Source organism: Raphanus sativus, chromosome 6 (genome assembly GCF_000801105.2).
Source record: "Raphanus sativus cultivar WK10039 chromosome 6, ASM80110v3, whole genome shotgun sequence".
NCBI lineage: Eukaryota > Viridiplantae > Streptophyta > Magnoliopsida > Brassicales > Brassicaceae > Raphanus > Raphanus sativus.
Window position 1 is genome coordinate 37816470 of NC_079516.1, and position 18213 is coordinate 37834682.

The 18213-nt window shown below is 34.4% G+C and overlaps 4 protein-coding genes across 5 annotated transcripts; 1 reads left to right on the top strand and 3 right to left on the bottom strand.

Moving 5' to 3' along the window:
• Positions 1 to 3177: 3177 nt before the first annotated feature.
• Positions 3178 to 4302, bottom strand: LOC108809216 (protein PLANT CADMIUM RESISTANCE 2). The gene is made up of 4 exons (XM_018581361.2): positions 4147 to 4302; positions 3844 to 3915; positions 3536 to 3748; positions 3178 to 3437 (listed from the first exon to the last, which is right to left on the bottom strand). Exons 1-4 carry the CDS (start codon positions 4223 to 4225, stop codon positions 3358 to 3360), a joined length of 444 nt encoding a protein of 147 aa, XP_018436863.1. The 5' UTR covers positions 4226 to 4302; the 3' UTR covers positions 3178 to 3357.
• Positions 4303 to 8014: 3712 nt separating this feature from the next.
• LOC108809912 (putative glutamine amidotransferase GAT1_2.1) lies at positions 8015 to 9451 on the bottom strand. Its single transcript, XM_018582047.2, is given in 2 exon segments — positions 8015 to 8100; positions 8102 to 9451. Coding segments are annotated over 2 exon segments (1176 nt in total). The 5' UTR covers positions 9247 to 9451; the 3' UTR covers positions 8015 to 8069.
• Positions 9452 to 10314: 863 nt separating this feature from the next.
• Positions 10315 to 13244, bottom strand: LOC108806279 (uncharacterized). The gene is made up of 9 exons (XM_018578347.2): positions 12905 to 13244; positions 12678 to 12755; positions 11918 to 12592; positions 11738 to 11840; positions 11542 to 11642; positions 11263 to 11437; positions 10992 to 11162; positions 10809 to 10909; positions 10315 to 10703 (listed from the first exon to the last, which is right to left on the bottom strand). The coding sequence occupies exons 1-9, from the start codon at positions 13130 to 13132 to the stop codon at positions 10644 to 10646; spliced, it is 1692 nt and encodes a 563-aa protein (XP_018433849.2). The 5' UTR covers positions 13133 to 13244; the 3' UTR covers positions 10315 to 10643.
• A 2597-nt stretch (positions 13245 to 15841) lies between these two features.
• LOC108807165 (lipid phosphate phosphatase 2) lies at positions 15842 to 17882 on the top strand. 2 transcript variants are annotated; one of them, XM_018579423.2, is made up of 8 exons: positions 15842 to 16078; positions 16261 to 16480; positions 16562 to 16649; positions 16729 to 16838; positions 16933 to 17026; positions 17216 to 17404; positions 17512 to 17571; positions 17655 to 17882. In XM_018579423.2, the coding sequence occupies exons 2-8, from the start codon at positions 16265 to 16267 to the stop codon at positions 17837 to 17839; spliced, it is 942 nt and encodes a 313-aa protein (XP_018434925.1). In that variant the 5' UTR covers positions 15842 to 16078; positions 16261 to 16264; the 3' UTR covers positions 17840 to 17882. The 2 variants fall into 2 exon arrangements, with proteins under 2 accessions (XP_018434925.1, XP_018434924.1); XM_018579422.2 differs by having other exon boundaries at positions 15843 to 16011.
• Positions 17883 to 18213: the final 331 nt, after the last annotated feature.

The following is an 18213-nucleotide window of genomic DNA, read 5'->3' on the forward strand; positions in this document are numbered from 1 at the left end:
CAACTGCATATGTTTCTATTTATTATTACTGTAATTTTGTTGTATTCTCAGGCACAAAAAAAAATACTAACATAACTATTTTAAGTGGGAGAGAGTAACTTTGTGTTGATGAATCTATATCTATTCTATAATACTAACAAGCCTTTTTATAAAAAAAAGATGAGAGACACAAGTTTTATTTTTCAACATCAAAATAAAACTTCCCATAGTACACTAATGAAATCTTTATTTATTGTCAATTATTATGTGAATTTGTTCCATATTTTTTGATCGAGGAATTAAAGAGTAAATAATGATTGTTTGACCATTTCAAACTAAATAATATACTCTACAATAGATTTATTTTTTATATTTTATCAATATAAAAAATCAACATATATTTAGCTTATAAGATTACTTTACTGAGGTCTTTCACATAAATCCTATTCAATCTTTGGTGTTCAATAAGCTTTCACCTTATGATGTTCTATGTCACAAAGTTCCGGATTATGATTTTCTTTTTTCATTTGATTGCCTTTGTTATGCATCTACGTATGTGAAAGATAGGAAAAAGTTCACTCCACGTGCTGACCCTTGCATTTTTCTTTGTTATGTTTCGGGTTACAAAGGTTATAAGGTTTGAATATTGAAATACATCAAGCTTTTGTTTCCTGTAATGTTTTTTTCCATGAAACATTCAAAGATACTCTAGCCAATAATTTTGATGATTCTTTGTTTACTAGATCGGTTTTGCCTGTGTCTACTCATATTTCACTAGATAATACTACATCTCAACCTGTGCATACTTTTAGCATCCCACCTGCTGTAGTTTCTGTTACTATTCCTTCTAGTACCATTCCTCGCAAAGAAGATACTGTTACATCAGGTGTAGGACAGGTTTCTCAACCTATTGCTCGATCAAGACGACAGTGTAAATCTCATAGTTATCTAGCTAACTATCACTGCTTTTTGACTGAGAGTATTTCTTCTGCTTCTAATATATCTTCCAAACCGTATCCTATTTCTTCAGTCCTTAATTACACTCACTTAAAAACTTCCCATCAATCTTTTGTTCTTTCTTGTACTCTTGAGATAAAACGATGAAATGTTATATACAAAAATATAAATTAAATTTCTTTAACATATAAGAAAACACAAATATGATTATAAAAAAACACAAATATAAAAATTAAATTTCTAAAAAAATTAAAACAAAAAATATATTCGACTTTTCGATCAGAACTAGTATTTAACTATTTTAAAAAAATACAGTACTCATTGTCTGTCCTAAACGATCTTTTTGCCAAAGCTAACCAATTTCTGTTTATCCTGTAAATTTTGCAATTGCCAAAATTAAAACATATATATCAAACTTAAATTCGAGCAAAAAAATATATCAAACGTAAATAGATTCATTCAGTATTTCTACCAACAAATAAAAATTTATAACTACGTCTACTTTTACTTAATGAGTATTCATTTCCAGTTAACAAAGTTATAAAATGCATGAGGAATCATTAAACGAAACTTTTACAATATATACTTTACATATCCACAATTACGTACACATCTATCTTATTAAAACAGAAACATTATAACTTCTTTTAGGTGGATTTTTAAATTGGACATCACATTATTATTCTTAGTCTAACCTTTCATTTAAATATTTCCTTAAAGAGCTTAATATCAACTATCTATCATTTAACTCCACTATAAGATCTATGTCTATACATCTATTAAACAAAATATATGTTCTTTTCGTTAGAGTATACTCACATTATCATATTTATATTATATCATAGTAAAAATATAATAATCCCTCTCCTTTATTATAGTCAAATGAATACAATAAATGTCTCCAATATAAATATAACAGGAGTCTAAGTTCTTAAAAAATAAAAATATAAATAGATAGAAACAAAAATAAATATTACATATGTTATTAAAAATATAAATATTACACGAGTAGGTTGACAAAAAAATACAAATATTACGCTAATCTTTTTTTTTGTCATCAACTTATACAAACTTAAACTGAGTAAGTTGACAAAAAAATATAAATATTACATGAATCTTTTTTTTTTACACGAATCCTTAGCCAGTCATTATACAATTTTGACTTTTTTGGTCTGGTTATTTCCTAAACAATTGATTCAATTAACCAAATAACTTAAGAACACGTTTCCTCCCATCATTAAACCATAATTATCTTAAACACAAAACCCTTTTTAATTAAAAAAACAATTATTTGGAATCAAATACTAATGAATCTTAAAATTTTAAATAGCTTGATACAGAACTTTTGAAACTCAATAATAAAGATATCAGAACACATTTTCTTAGATGTTCAAATAATCGAGGTTTGCTTTGAATATACACTAAATAGAATATACTAACGTATATTCTTACTTAAATAACAGAAACATCAATTTATACTTAAAAAAATGATTATTGGAAAACCTCTTCACCAAGTTGAGTCTACTATGCCTAAAATCTCGGTTACAATCAAATATTCACAATCAAATTGTCAGATTTGAAAAATCATGAATATGGAAAACCCTCTTCTCCAAGTTTATTCTACTATACATAAAATCTCGATGTCAAGAGATTTTGTATTTATTATATCTGACTTAATAGGTTAGAAAATATTCATTTTCTCCCACTAAAATGTGTGTACAAGTACTTGTCTTCGTATTCATCATTGGACATTCATAAAACTTTTAAAAAAAAATCCCAAAAAGCACAATGTCAAAACCAAATCGTATTGGTTGATATTATATTAGTGTTTTCACTATACAGTTACAGTATAACATCTTTAAATTAATAATCTATAAATTAATATCTCTATAAATTAGTATAATTTCATAGTCTCAAATTGAGTTTTTGGTTCAATTAGTATCTCGATAAATTAATAATCTCTATAAATTAATAAAAAATATAGTTTTGGTATAGTCTCAACATTATTAATTTATAGAGGTTTCACTTTATATCTCTAATACACCAATGAAAATTTATTAATAGGAAAAACAGTTTTAACATTGTTCTTAAACAATATGTTTTAGACAAACTCAAAATTATATAAAACCACATTATGTGAAAAGGACAAATTCCAAATTGTATCAACTATTATAGAATATATGTTATATGTTAAAAATAAAAAAAAATAAAATCTGCGCGGTCGCGCGGGTTATGATCTAGTTTATTTATTAAATGACAGTTCGCACACATACTATATAAACTTTCATAAAATCCGTATTACACAAGAGACGAAGAAAAAAAAAACACAAACCGGATAATTCCATTTATTTTGAAGACAACGATATTAAGAAAGAAAGTTCAGAGGAGAGGAAAACAAAATATAAATTTAGGCAAATATAATTATCTCATCATGCCGCCTTGCACAACCGGGGCACCCATTGCAACGCCGGCATTTTGACGTTCAGCATTTCCTTGCCATCCTAACAAGTTAATTGTTTTTATTAAAACAGAGTGAGTAGTAGGCAAATTATTGTATTTGAAGCTTTGATTAAAGATTAATAAGCAAAATAAATAATACCAAGGGCTGCATCGAAACCACGGTTGGTGAGCTCGCGATAGGCTTGAGTTAAGGCACAACGCTCACAGAAGCAATGTTTAAAACAATCTCCACATTCGCTACCCTTAAGGTTGTATTGTTTTCTCATTTTAGTTCGGTAATGGCACGAGTAGATGAATCCACAGCCCGTGAACCACGTTAGTAACATGTACAACGCACCAGCCCCACAGCATGCTGAAATTTATTTTCTGTTAAATATATAAACTGATTTTGTTTTTTTATAAAAAAATAAAACGATTGCCGTTTTGTCGATAAGATTAGAAACTTACAAGTGGAACCTTTGTCTACTATCTCTGCGATTCGGCCAAAAGTAACGCAAGGACACCAACATGCCATACAACCTGCAACAATTAATCCTAAACTCCGTTACTATTTTCAGAAGATAATCAATTTTGGGCTTTAAATGATAGATTTGTAATCTAAAATTTTGATAGAACATGTATGCAGTATGATAACCTATAAATATATACGAGATACTATATATGGATCGTTTATATGTATGGTGCTGAATTTTAAGTATGCGATTATTTACAGAGTTTCATATTTATTGAAAGTTGGAAAGAATAGTTTACAGCTGGAGCAATCCGAGCAGCAATCGCAGAAACCGGTGGACCATTCACCCTCAGCTTGAGGTTTGCCTTTAACTTCCATCACTCTATCGTTCTGTTACTTCTTCGCTCTGTTCCTTTACGATGGCATCATGGTGATGATATTTATAGGGTTGATTTTGTATTATCTGATATTTTTCTTGGGCCATTTTTCTTTATGTGATTACGTCTGAAGCTTCTCCACATTTTTTTTTGCTAAAGAGCTTCTCCACATATTGGTAACGATTTAACATATTCATATTTTAATATTCTAAAGGAAAATTATTTGTTATAGTCTTTTATTTTGCTTATTCATCTAATCTGTTTGGTTTGGTTTTACATTAGGTTCTCATGACATGTATACAATATGATACAAATATGCAGAGCATGTAAGTTTTTTGATTATCTAAAATAATTGCGATATGATATTGGGTAGATAATATAAATCTTTTTGTGTGAAAATATGAATATGTTAAATCGTTACAAATCATGAACCCAATTTGGTCAGTATTTAATTACAGTTCAGTGTTTAAGGGAAAAATAACACGCCCTCTCCCTCTGTATCATTATAGGTGAGTTTTAAGATTTTTTCACAGAGATTAAGAAACCACAAAATTTTATGTAATTTATCTTGGTTGTATAAAATAGCATTAAATAATACTAGTTCAACCAATTAAAAAAAAATACACTATTTTGTAATTGGCTAGAGATTTCAAATGACAATTAAATTTATTTAGATTAGTGTGAACTTCACTTATTCTGAAACAAAATAAAAATCCTAAAACACCACTTATATTGATACAGAGGGAATATTATTTAGTATATTAGATAAGATCTTTCACGGCTAATGGTGAGAATTATATCATATGTCTTTAAATTGGTGAATTTTAAATGTGAGTCCATTTTTTAAAAAAATCACACATGAATCAAAGTTGTGACTTCTGTTTTAATATATAAAATATGTAAATAATTATTATATTTTATTCGAATTAGTTAGATATATATTGTATATATATCAAAAATGTATTATTATAAGAAAGATGGATAGTATTTTCAAAAGCACTTGAAGAAGCCCTTTAGAAAATTTGCTTTCCATAACCATGAAATAAAAGAACAAATAGATTTGGCTGTAAGATTTAAGAAGTAAACCAAAACTTACTTGCTTTGATTTTATTGTTGTAGAGAGAAGTGATGTTGTGTAAAACACTCGCAACATTCACCAATCACACCCAAAGAGTTTTATCTGTTGACATTAAACACATGATGAAATTTAAAGTAGGCGAGTTAAATTAATTAATTTCACAAATACTAAGTAAGTGTTTCAATCAGGAAATTACGTGGTTATTTGCATCAGTAACCGTTTGTCTGTATCGTTATAAATCATGGGCCCGTATGTAACATGCCAGTTCACCAGCCACTTGTTTATGTATATCGGTAATCAATAACAGCGTATTGACTGGGTGGGAGAATGCTGATTAAGTCGTCCTTAGCATTTCAGACCATATAAAGGTTCCAAGTCGTTAGGGGTGTGGACACGGAACAATTACTCGCTGTTTTAGCTGTATTTACTATCCAATTTGCTCCGTTCAAGTATTGAAAATTTTGTCTTATTACTTGACTTGTTCTAAGCAAGTACATTCAGAAAAATAATATTTGCAATTTAATTGTGTTTACCTTGTTATCTGTATAATATAAACTAACACTACCAAAAAGAAAATTAAACTAATTTAAACTAGTGAGTAGAAGAACTTTGACTATATATGCCAAAGTGAAAAATCATGCTATTTTTAAGTGTAGGTTTAAATTTTAGAAAAAAAATATTTTTGATATGAAAAATATTAATATGGAATAAAACAAAGAAATTCATGCATACACTAGATTGTTATAGATTTATATCTCAAACCTATTAGTTATATACATTCCATAGATCTATTAGTCATATACATTCCAAAAAAGACATTTTAGTTAATCTTAAACATAATTAAACAAGTAGCAAGTATTAACAAAGCAATTACTGTTTTTTTCTTCTACTTGTTACTTGACCCGTATTTGTAAATAATACATTATTGCGATTTAGTATTTGACTTGATAGCAACAAGTACTTGTTCTTTTCAAATGAATAAGAGGCAAGTAGCAGATACGGGGAAAATACCAAGTATTTATGTCCAGCCCTATAAATCGTTATGTGGAATGTTAAAAAAAATCCATTATGTGGAAAATAAATAAATATGTAAAAATAAAATGATGAAATTAATCGTCAACCAAAACAATGTTACACAATGATAGTTTTATTTTGTTTATATATTAGTAGATATTCGTACAAAGATTCAAGAATAGCAAAACTTGAAATCAGTAAGAGCCGCCATATATATGTAAGAAATATTTTTCTTGGTTAAGTATTGAGCCGCCGTATTTATATTATTAAAAGTGATGAAGTACATTTGAAAACTATTTGGAAACACATATATCGATATTAAAAAATATAATGTTGTTTGAAAATATGGCTAGCATGGATATCAGTATATTAAAAAAAATAATAGACTTAGGTTACTAACAAAAATTAAAAATTTATTATATTATATGAGAAATTATCTATATGACGAAATTTAAAATATAAGAAAATAACTCAATCTAATTACCTAAAAATATATTTTGTCTAAAATAACCATAAAACAAAATTTAAATTTACATATTTCAAATAAAAATAATAATTTAATTTTATTTATATCAAAAATTTATTCAAAATATATATATTCAAAAATTGAATTTTACTAAAATATTTTCTAATAACTATTAAAAAATGTTTTAAATATATATAAAAAATACAATATAAAGCCAAATTTCAAACACCAATTTAAATTATGGTTTTTCTATTTCACATTAAGTTTAAAAAATATAATATATGTGATTATTTATATGATAGTACGTATAAAATACTATTAATTATATGACTACTTATATGGTAGTACGTATAAAATACGATTAATTATTTGATAACACATATACAATATATAATAGTGAAATGCAAAATAGATAGCAACATATTTTTGAAAAATGGATCAAAATATTAGTATTATAAGAACCAAATTTACGGAGGAATTTTCAAATCAGTTCTGGATCTACCGGCCACTGTCTAGTGATGATAGCGAGCCGTTAGGCTCTCAAGGTCGTTTGATGTTTGAGTATCTTGAACGTGATCTTCCTTACATCCGTGAACCTTTTGCCGACAAGGTTTGTCTATTTTAACTCTGTATATCAAGTTATCAAAGCATGTGCAGAAGTTATTAAAGATCACTATGGATTCAGAAAACAGGTTTAGTGTGTCTTAGACTAAACTAGTAAATTCTCTTGGTTTTAAAATAAATTCTTGTATGCGTCTACACGGCAGTTAGGTACTGATCAGATGCATTAATTGATGTTTTTCTGCAACAAGACAAGTTTAGGTTTCAAAAGTAAACAGTTGAAGTAACATCAGATATGCGAATGTAATGCTATTTAGTCAAACCCAACAACTCTTCTCACTCGTAACTGCTCCAACGCATCCAATTAGAACTATCAAGTGACTGTACAATGTTCAACTACTGTCTGGCAACTTCTCCAGGTCTCAAGTACACCTCTTATGATAGCTGTCTTATTCAATTGTTACCACTGCAGATGTCTGACCTTGCCTCTAGCTTTCCCGAGCTGAAGACGCTGAGAAGTTGTGATTTACTACTTTCAAGTTGAGAGGTTCTGTATGGACAAGTTGAGAGGTTCTTCTACCGGTGATGATATGATTATAGGATGATGATGATGATGATGATTAAAGATGATGTATGATGTCACTTGAAAGGAAACTCTCTAAGTTGTAATGTAAACAGAAAACTAATTTTCATTTATATATGTAACATGTTTTCTTACAATAAAAGCTAATAGTTGAGGAAAGAGGAGGTCTCAATGGTCACTATCTGCTAGTTCCAGCAGCTTCCTCTTGATGGCATCAGAGCAAAGACGAGCCATCATACGGTGGAAGGAAAGCAGATCAGACAAACGCTCTGCGGACAGCTTGTCCATTGCCCTCTCATGCTCCTCTTTCCTCTTCATCCTCTTCATATACACACACGAGTTCCTCACCGTCGCTCCCATCTGCTTCAGCCTGTTCTCTTCTTGCTTGCTTAGAACCGTTTTTGCCTCCAAAAGCTCATCTCCTGAGAAGCTTTTGACTAGCGTCTTCTTCACCACAATCTTTGTTGCATCTAGTTGCTTCTTCTGAAACACAGTCACAGCTTTCACAAACTCCCGGTAAACAGAAACACATCCTGGATAATCAAACTCATCGTCAGAGAGCCTCATCCTCTCGGGATGAAACTGCAGACCCATCAGAAACCGACCTTCCTCTGGATCATACCGGTTAGGATCATAGAACCCTTCTACCAAACCATCAGGAGCGTAAGCCATAGGCACAAAACGCTCCGCGAGCCTCTTCACACCTTGATGATGATACGAATTCACCATGATCTGATCCATCTCATCGAACCATTCGTGCAGCGGCGTCTCCTCCACGAGCCTAGCCTCGTGCCTGTGCTCATCGTAGTTCTCGTAGTCTATATGCTTCGTACTAGTTCCAACTTCTTTGTCGATGTCTTGGTACAGAGTTCCTCCGGCTGCGACGTTGAGGATCTGAGAGCCACGACAGATGCCTAAAAAGGGAATGTTTCTTTCGAGACAGAGCTTGGCTAGACTCAGCTCGATGCTGTCTTTCTCTCTGTCTATCGTCGTGTCGCTTGCGTGCAACGTCCTGATCTCATCCATGTCTTCCTGAGAAAGTCCTGGTTGCTCTTCGTCTGCGTAGAGAGAAGGGTCGACGTCTTCTCCTTCGCAGAGGAGGACGCCGTGGATAGGCTCGAAGCTCCGGAGCATAGAGTGGATCCCGCTTACACGTGGGACGATGACAGGGACGGCGCCGTGTGAGACGATGAGGTCGAGATGGTACTCTCCTACGAAGTCAACGAACTTGTTCTTGCGTAGAGTCCGACGAGAGACGACGAGAACTCTAGGGAGAGTCTTGGACGAGAGATCATCATTATCAGCGACAACAACCACCATCCTTGATTAAAGTTTTGTTTATGTCTTAACCTTCTTTTATGTCTTTATTTATAATGGTTACAAGTCTTAGTTGTCTCTGTTATTTATAGACTGGAAAGGTGGCGTCGAGTCGCAGCGTACATGCAACGCATACACACTCAAGATGACGCACACTCTTTCCCTTCTGTCAGTATCATCATCTTTATCTGTATGTTTTTCTTGGTCAAACCCTTTACGATTACATGCCGGCGTAGACTTTTCTGGATATACTAAATTATTCTTCATTTTTGTTAGGTTGATTGATTTTAAAAACGTTTCCCATTTAGATATTTCTTAACAACAATAGTTATGGATCTGATAAGGGTCTTAGGAGGATTGGATATGAATTATGACTCGGTGACTTGTAAGTTGTAACAACAATATTAGGTTAGGTATAAACTTATCTGTCTTTATTGTTTTGTATATGTATATATGCATGTAGGTGTAGCTTATCTGCCTTTACTATTTTTATACATGCATGCATGTCTTCCGAATTGGGAAAGTGCTGAATTAAAATCATGAATATCACGTTTTTACTAAAATCATCCTAATCAAACTCCAATTTGTCAATCCGGCCTTGTGTCACTCTTACGTGTAAGATAAACGTCCGTATTAATGGAATAGATCTCCATTGTTGTCGTAGTTAAAAACGCACATCCCATGTTGGATACAGCGTTGAATGTCAATATACAGCTTAGAAGTTAGAACAGACATGCAATCCAATTTGAGTTCTTAAAACAGTAAATGTTTATGTTTACTTCCATTCCATGTTGTGCTTTGCATGTTTGCTCAAACATATACGACCAGACTTTACCGTTGATACTTTCTTATTAGGATCCAAGGAATTGCAAGAGAAATATAAACCATAATACTTTATACTTTGATCTCCATGAATCTTTATTTCTATTTGTGCTCAATGACTATGCAAGATAGAGAATTCAATGAACTGAAGTGCCGACGGAGAAAGAATGGTTTTACATGATGGAAGAAAGACAATATCTTTCAAGGACCTTACATCATGTATCCCACGCCATGCTGAAAAAGTATGGATGTGTTGTCTGTGGATCCAATATATAGATGATATACATATAAAATACATGTCTATATACAGTTCCTCTATTGGACAACTTAAAGCCCTTCAAAAGAAGCGGTGCGATACAAGCGAAGGGATAGAACACACCCATTGTTATGCTTTATAATTTACAAGTGTATGACTTGGAAAAAGCCTCCTAAGCTAAATGTACATGTATTAAACGAAAATGACATCCTTATTAACAGGCGCTTCTGATACCAAGGCTTGTTAGGGTACTATAATACCTGGACACCAACCTAGTGCAGAGTCTTCATGCATATGGCATGCGCAGAACAGAAAGTTTCACTTATGCAGAATCATGGTGGCTAAGAAACTCAGTTATGCAAGGATAGACTTGCTCCACTGCCTGCAGTGAGAGATTATCAGAGAAATTAACAGAGAGAGCAAACAAGCATGCAAACATATTATGAAAGGCATTGAACGAAGTTCCAACATGGGAAATGCAACTTACCAGTCGTCCTCCAACCAAATCATAGTGTGCATAATGTGGTCCGTCTGGTTCCCCAAGTAGCTTATAGGTGACCAGGTTCTCAGGAAACAACTTAACAGTGTCTACCATATTCACAAGCAATTGCAATGGTGAGCAAACATAATGCATGTTTCTGCATATTAATCAAACATCAATCCAGTATACCTTCTACAGCTACAGAGGGGCAGATCAAGTCCCTATCACCCGCAAGAGCTAAGACAGGGACACTGGTCCTGGAAAGATGATCCTTGTAGTAAAATTCACCACTACGATCCCGTAAACCTCCCTCTCTAAAGGCTGTTGTCAGCTGAATAAGAAGCTTTGCAGGTATGGTACCTAAAAAGGTTGCAAGAACAGAGAAACCATTAATATCAGCATAGAAGAAGCAAGAAAGCAACTATCACTTGCATCAATGGGATCAAATGTATGTACTTACAGAAGCTATTCAAGACAAGCTTCTCTAACTGCTCAGGATGCATCATATCCGTTGCTGATATCAAATCGTTAAGCCAAGATAATACGTATGGAGGCCGTGACGAAAGAGGATAAGCTGCAGCCAACAGAGCCCCCAAAGGAACAACTGGAACACTCAGAGCTTGTGCTGGATCAGCCTGTACAAGAAGTTTCTAGTAAGTATACCGCAGAAGAACTTAATGACGCATCAATTCTTACAAGAGGTATCCAACGCAGGAAGATAAAAGCAAAATTTACATACAAGAGGTATGAGCAACTTGAGGGCAGAATCTGAAGTTGTGTAATCTAACGATGAAGCCAAAGTTGCAACAGCTGCTAGGCAAGGTTCTCTTCCCTCAAAAGCTAAGGAAATGGAATAAAATAAAATGAGTAATGGCCTAAACCTATGCCCTATCTAATCAAAACCTACTAAAAAATGATGATGAATATTATCGTACCACAGCGTGACAGCATTGCATAGAGTAGGATACCACCCATGGAGTGGCCAATTGCAAATAGCTTACCATCCTTTGGCTTACTTTGCGCTCTTACATATTCAATCTATGTCAAAACCAAAACAGAACACCAGTTCAGTACATGTTATGTAATATATTTAGCAAGATCAATGTCAGCCTCACCGCCGCAGGGACATCCTCTTCAAGGTAGTTATCAAAATCCCAGTCATACTTAACGATCAAATCCAGCTGCTTCTGAAAATCCTCAATAGTCGAAGTGAGACGCTCTTGCAAATCAATCAGCTGAGGAGAGACAGACTTCTGACCATCGTCAAGAAGATCCACAAGGCGCTGAGTCAACTCCCTGATCTGGTTACCAATCCCCGAGTTTTGCCTCGACTGAATCAAACTCAAAAGCTTTGACCTTATCTCATTAAACCGCTCGTACATCCGCGAGTCTTCCAAAAGCATAGCAATCTTGTCGAACAGCTTAGCAGACATGAACACCGACTGACCTTCGCTGAGAAAACCGGAAAGCCTTTCAGACAAACGCATGAAGGTAGCAGTCAACCTCGCTACGATCTTGGACTCGTCCCAAGCAGAGGCTTCACCAACAACTGAAACATCATCCCAAGCTGCTGCTGGTGGTGCAATGTCAGTGATATCATCGGTAGTTTGTTTCTCATCCGAAGCTTGTTTAGCTGCAGCTTTAGCAGTGGACTGTATCTGATGAGACAACTCGTGAGCAGAGTCCTTAACGTCCTTGAGGTCGGATACTCTTGTGCTCAACCCTGCTCCACGAACCTCGAGAATCCACGTCTCGAATCCCTGACCGGACATGTGTCTTGCAAAAGAGCACTGCGATTTTTACATGAAAACGATGTAAAAAGGTAGAACCTTTTTTTTGTGGGTGAAAAACAGAGTCAAAATTCAAAAACATTACACCGGGGGAAAGATCGTATCCGATGGCATTAGTTCCTACACCGGATAAGAGCAAGAGCGGATGATTCCTCGTGGGCGCCTGTAAAAGGAGAGAACTTTATCACACAAAAAAACAGAGGATACAGAGAGAGAGAGAGAGACTGTAAAGGAGAGAACTTTATCACAAAAAAACAGAGGATACAGAGAGAGAGACTGTAAAGGGTTGAGTGAAGAAGAGAGAGGGGTTACCTGAGGAGGAGGCAAGTAGCGCCAGAGAGCGAGGCGCCAATCGCTGTTGGGAACAGAGACGTAATGAAGCTCGTCGGCGGTGCAAAGCGGCGGTTTCGTGGGGAGCTTCACTGAGGAAGAGAAGGCTCTCGCTTTAAACAGTTTCATGGTGACGAAACAGACGGAGGAAGACGCCCGGCGAAGAGCAGAGCGGGTGGCCAACGGGAATTGGGGAGGAATCGTCGCCATAGATTAGAGGTTTGGGAGGATGGAGTGCTCGCTCTCTCGGTGCAGACCGGAGCTTTAAGAAGGATGTTCTCATTTCCGGTACACGTGGAGAGATGACCGTTGATGATTGATGAAAGATTAGGGATGTTAACATGGGTGATTTCCCATGGGTTTACCAGAACCCACTAATATTAGGTTGGGTTTTTATCCATCCAAAATTAATTGGGTCAATCATGGATATAAATTTTAAAACTCGTATTCATAGTAGGTAAAACAAAAGGGTAATGGATACCCATGGGTTTTCATATATATAAAACAAAAGAGATTATATTTTCCACTATTTTAATTAAATAAGAAAATTTACAAAAACATTTTTTTCTCAAAAACAAAAAAAAAGTTTCCGACAAATTAAAACACATGTTTTTTCAACCAAAATCGGAAAATCGAATTTTCTCGCCAAAATTCGAAAACCGAGTTTTTCCGCCAAAAATGGAAAACCAAGTTTTCCCGCCAAAACTAAAAAATCAAGTTTTTCTGTCAAAATCGAAAACCCTGATTTTTTCGCCGAAACTCGAAAACCAAGTTTTTCCGCCAAAACCGGAAACCGGATTTTCCCGCCAAAACCGGAAAATAGAGTTTTCCGCCAAAATCCGAAAATCGGAGTTTTCCGCCAAAATCGGAAAACCGGGGTTTCCCGCCAAAACCGGAAACCGGACTTTCCCGCTAAAATCAGAAATCTGGGGTTTCCCGCCAAAACCCAAAATCCGGGTTTTCCGGCCAAAACCAGAAAAACGAGTTCCCGCCAAAACCAGAAATCCGAGGTTTCCCGCCAAAATCAGAAATCCGGGTTTTTCCGCAAAACTCGTTTTTCTAGCCAAAACTTTTTCTGGCCAAAACCGGAAAACCAAGTTTTCTCGCCAAAACCAGAAAACCAAATTTTTCCGCCAACACCCAAAAACCGAGTTTTCCCGCCAAAACCCGAAAACTGAATTTTCCGCCAAAATTCGAGTTTTCCGCCAAAACCGGAAAACCGAGTTTTCCTACCAAAACTGGAAAACTGAGTTTTCCCGCCAAAATCGGAAAAATATCTCACATTAATGATATTAATATTTTACATGATTTTTTAAAACAAATAAAGTAATAATTTGGGTATCCATGGATAAACCTATACACATTTGAGTTATTTTTATGGGCTAAATTTTAACCTTGATGTTTATGGGTTTTCAAGAGTTAGGTATAAATTGGGTTGGATTATTTGTGGGTTGGGCTGGACTGGGTTATTTTATCCACATTAACATCCCTATGAAAGATGTAACTTTCTTCTTCTCTTTACCACTAATACTTTGGGCCCGCCAAATGACAAAACCCAAATTTAAATAGATATTGGGTTTCAGGGCTTTAATAGTGTCAAAGTGTATTTTTGAGTTTTATCTCAAATTTGTATTTTACATACAACTAATCAAAATAGATGAAGCTAAACAAAAAAAGTGTTCACCAAAACATGTAAGTTAAAATACAGTGATAAATAATAATTTAACTTTAGAGAAAATATCATCTTTAAAAGCTAATCATATAATATATCTAATTTTCAACCTTAAATTCAATCTTAAATATATACATAAAAAAACTGATATAATCATTTTACTTTTGCTTGCATATTTTTCACTCATTTTGTTTAGGGGTGGACATATCGGTTTAGTTTCGGGTTCGTTTTGGTTTGGTTAATTCTGGTTTTATAAACCTCAGTTTAATTAAAACCAAAGTAGCTTTGGTTTGGATTCGGTTTGGGTTTAGTTTGGTTCGATTTAGTTCGGTTTGGTTTAGATTTATTTCGGTTTGGTTTTGATATATTATTATGGTTTGGTTTGGTGTAGTTTGGGAATGCGAAATATAAAAGATAGAGTGAGAATATAAACTTTTTAAGCTAAAAATTCATTACTAAAAGTCAGAAAACAATGTATCTGAAAATTAAAATACTAAACAATAACTTTGTTACATAATTTTACCTTTAGACAATGGATAATGAGAAGAACGAGACGAAACGGATACGATTTAGATGCTTATAGCTTTTTAGGTTATGTTTTGAGTAAAATCTTTAGGTATTAGGATTAAAAAATATATAATAGTATTATTTGAATCATGTTTGGAATTTTTAAAAAATATATGGAAGTTAAAAAATAGAAAACAAAACTTTAACTAAAATTTACAATATATTAAAATATATATAGATAAAATATATTGGGTTATCGGTTTGGTTCGGTTCGGTTTGGTTTAAACCCAACCCAAACCAAACTATTCTGGTTGAGTAAAACATGAACCAATTGGATTATATAAAAAACACGGTTTGTTTTAGGTCGGTTTAACTTCGGTTGGATCTGTTCGATTCGGTTTGGGTTTTTTGTTCACCCCTAATTTTGTTAGTTGGAAACCACTAGATTTAATTTGAAAATCGATTTCAAAATATAATTTACTTTAAGAAAAATATTGTAATACTGAAACTTTTGAATAAAACCCCAAAAATCATACAAGGAAAGAAATTTTTTTTTTTATATTTATTATCTTCAGTTTTATTTATTTCTATTATTAAAAAAAACTCAACATGATTGGATCCAATTCAAATTTTAAAAACTCACTACTTTTGTAACACCTAAAAAACTCACTACAAGACATGAGTAGTCTCTATTATTTCTGGAAAAAAACAAAGGCATAAATAAAGCTAAAGCAGTGGTAGCTTTATTCTTTATGGACCAAACCCTTCATCTTTCCCTTTCCTTTGAGTTTCCCCGAGAAACTCCTCAGAGATTCTCCGTTTCCCGCTTCCTCCATTCCTATTCACGCAACCCACAGTGAATAGAGACGCTTCCCCCTTCACTTATCATCATCTCTCTAACGCCAAAAAGGTACACTCATCGTCTTCTCTCTCAATCACCAATGCGTTCTTGAGACGCAAGTTATAGTGGAACTGAGGTATCCTCCTGTTGTTTTATGTTTGTTGGTTGCTTGTTTTGCTTAAGGACTTGGTGAAACTTGAAAGCTTATTGAGTTGGAGAAAAGTTTATTTTTTTACCAAAGGTTTCCTAATTTAGTAACTTTCGGTGAAACCCTAGTTTTGATTCTGATGGACCAATGTAGTACTTTCTCTTGTGAAGGACGATGCCCGAAATTCAGTTAGGTGCTCATACGATAAGATCCCATGGAGTCACGGTGGCCAGGTTCCACATGCATGACTGGCTCATTCTTGTACTGCTTATCGTCATCGAAGTTGTTTTGAATGTCATCGAACCCTTTCACCGTTTCGTTGGAGAGGATATGCTCACCGACCTAAGATATCCTCTTCAAGACAACACCGTTCCTTTCTGGGCTGTTCCGGTAAATAGTATTTGTGGATTCTCTGAAATTTATTTAATTTTGGACCCTATTCTTATTACTCTGTTCTTTGTAAGTGTACAGTTGATAGCTGTTGTGCTCCCTTTTGCTGTCATTTCTGTTTACTACTTCATCAGAAGAGATGTTTATGACCTTCATCATGCAATATTAGGTACCTCTTTTAATGCCTTTTTGATGTTTCAGATTCTTTCCAGCTCTTTATTTATAAGGTGTGTTCTTTGGGTCTTCAGGTCTGTTGTTTTCTGTGCTCATAACTGGTGTCATAACCGATGCTATAAAGGACGCTGTAGGTAGGCCTCGTCCTGACTTCTTTTGGCGTTGTTTCCCTGATGGTAGAGGGGTAAGAAGCTAGCTCTCCATTGCTCCTATAAGTAACATCCTAGATACTCTCTATCTAGCTGATTGAATTTGTTGTGATTCTCCATATTTTGTAGTTCTTTCACAATGTCACAAGGGATGTTCTGTGTACTGGAGATAAAGACGTGGTCAAAGAGGGACACAAGAGCTTCCCCAGCGGCCACACGTCTTGTAAGTTTTTATCTTCGTCATTTTTTCATTGCCACGTTTAGGGTCGGATATGAGAATTTGGGGCTACAAAACATGTCCTAAGAATTTTTATATATTTTTGGAGTCTATACATATGTAAAAAGTCTCTAAAATTTTTGGGGCCATGGCGACGTTGCAGATCCTAAGACTACTTACTCATGTAAACTGCAGGGTCGTTTGCTGGGCTAGGCTTTCTAGCGTTGTACTTGTCTGGGAAAATCAGGGTGTTTGACCAGAGAGGGCATGTGGCAAAGCTTTGCATTGTGTTCCTTCCTCTACTGGTTGCAGCTTTGGTTGGTGTATCACGAGTTGATGACTATTGGCATCACTGGCAAGATGTGTTTGGTGGAGCCATCATAGGTTTGTTTTATTTTTAAAACTCATGCGCTCAAATATTACGTGGGGAAAGAAATAAAACTAATGGAGGGGACACATCATATTTCTTTCATATTTCTTGCAATGTACAGGATTAACCGTGGCCTCATTTTGTTATCTGCAATTCTTTCCCCCTCCTTATGATCCAGACGGTGTGTGACTTTAGGACCTTCTTTTCTTCAGATAAATTCACTTTAATTTTCGAAGTAACTAAAACTATATGTATTGCTTACAGGTTGGGGACCTCATGCGTACTTCCAGATGCTGGCAGACTCCAGAAACGTTGTCCAAGAAATGAACAATCTAAGCGTGAGGCAAGCTGAGCTGGAGAATGTGTACGTTGTTGATCAACAAGGGACTTCCATGGAAATTTCGAGAACCAACACGCGGGACACAACAAGAATGCTAGACAGCTGTTAATGTCTTGTAGTCGTTATTAGTATTTGGTGTGTGCTTCTGTTGATATTCTTGGGTTGGCAACTAACTAAAAGGCCGTATAGCTTGCATTTAAAAGCAAAAAAAAAAAAAAAACTAAACTAGCACCAATTAAGTGGCCATTAGCTAAACAGAGAGTAGATACTCTCTACTTAGCAAAATGATCTAAAAGTGGAATATTTGGAATAACAATTTGCAAAATGATCTACCATCTACGGCGTTTCAGATTATGCAATCTATTACAACTACAATGATCTACAAGTGGTAGACTGCGAAATACACCAAAAACATATAAATCTACATAGGCAGAGTACATAATCTATATTCTATACACTTGTCTGAATAACAGGTAGATCGTA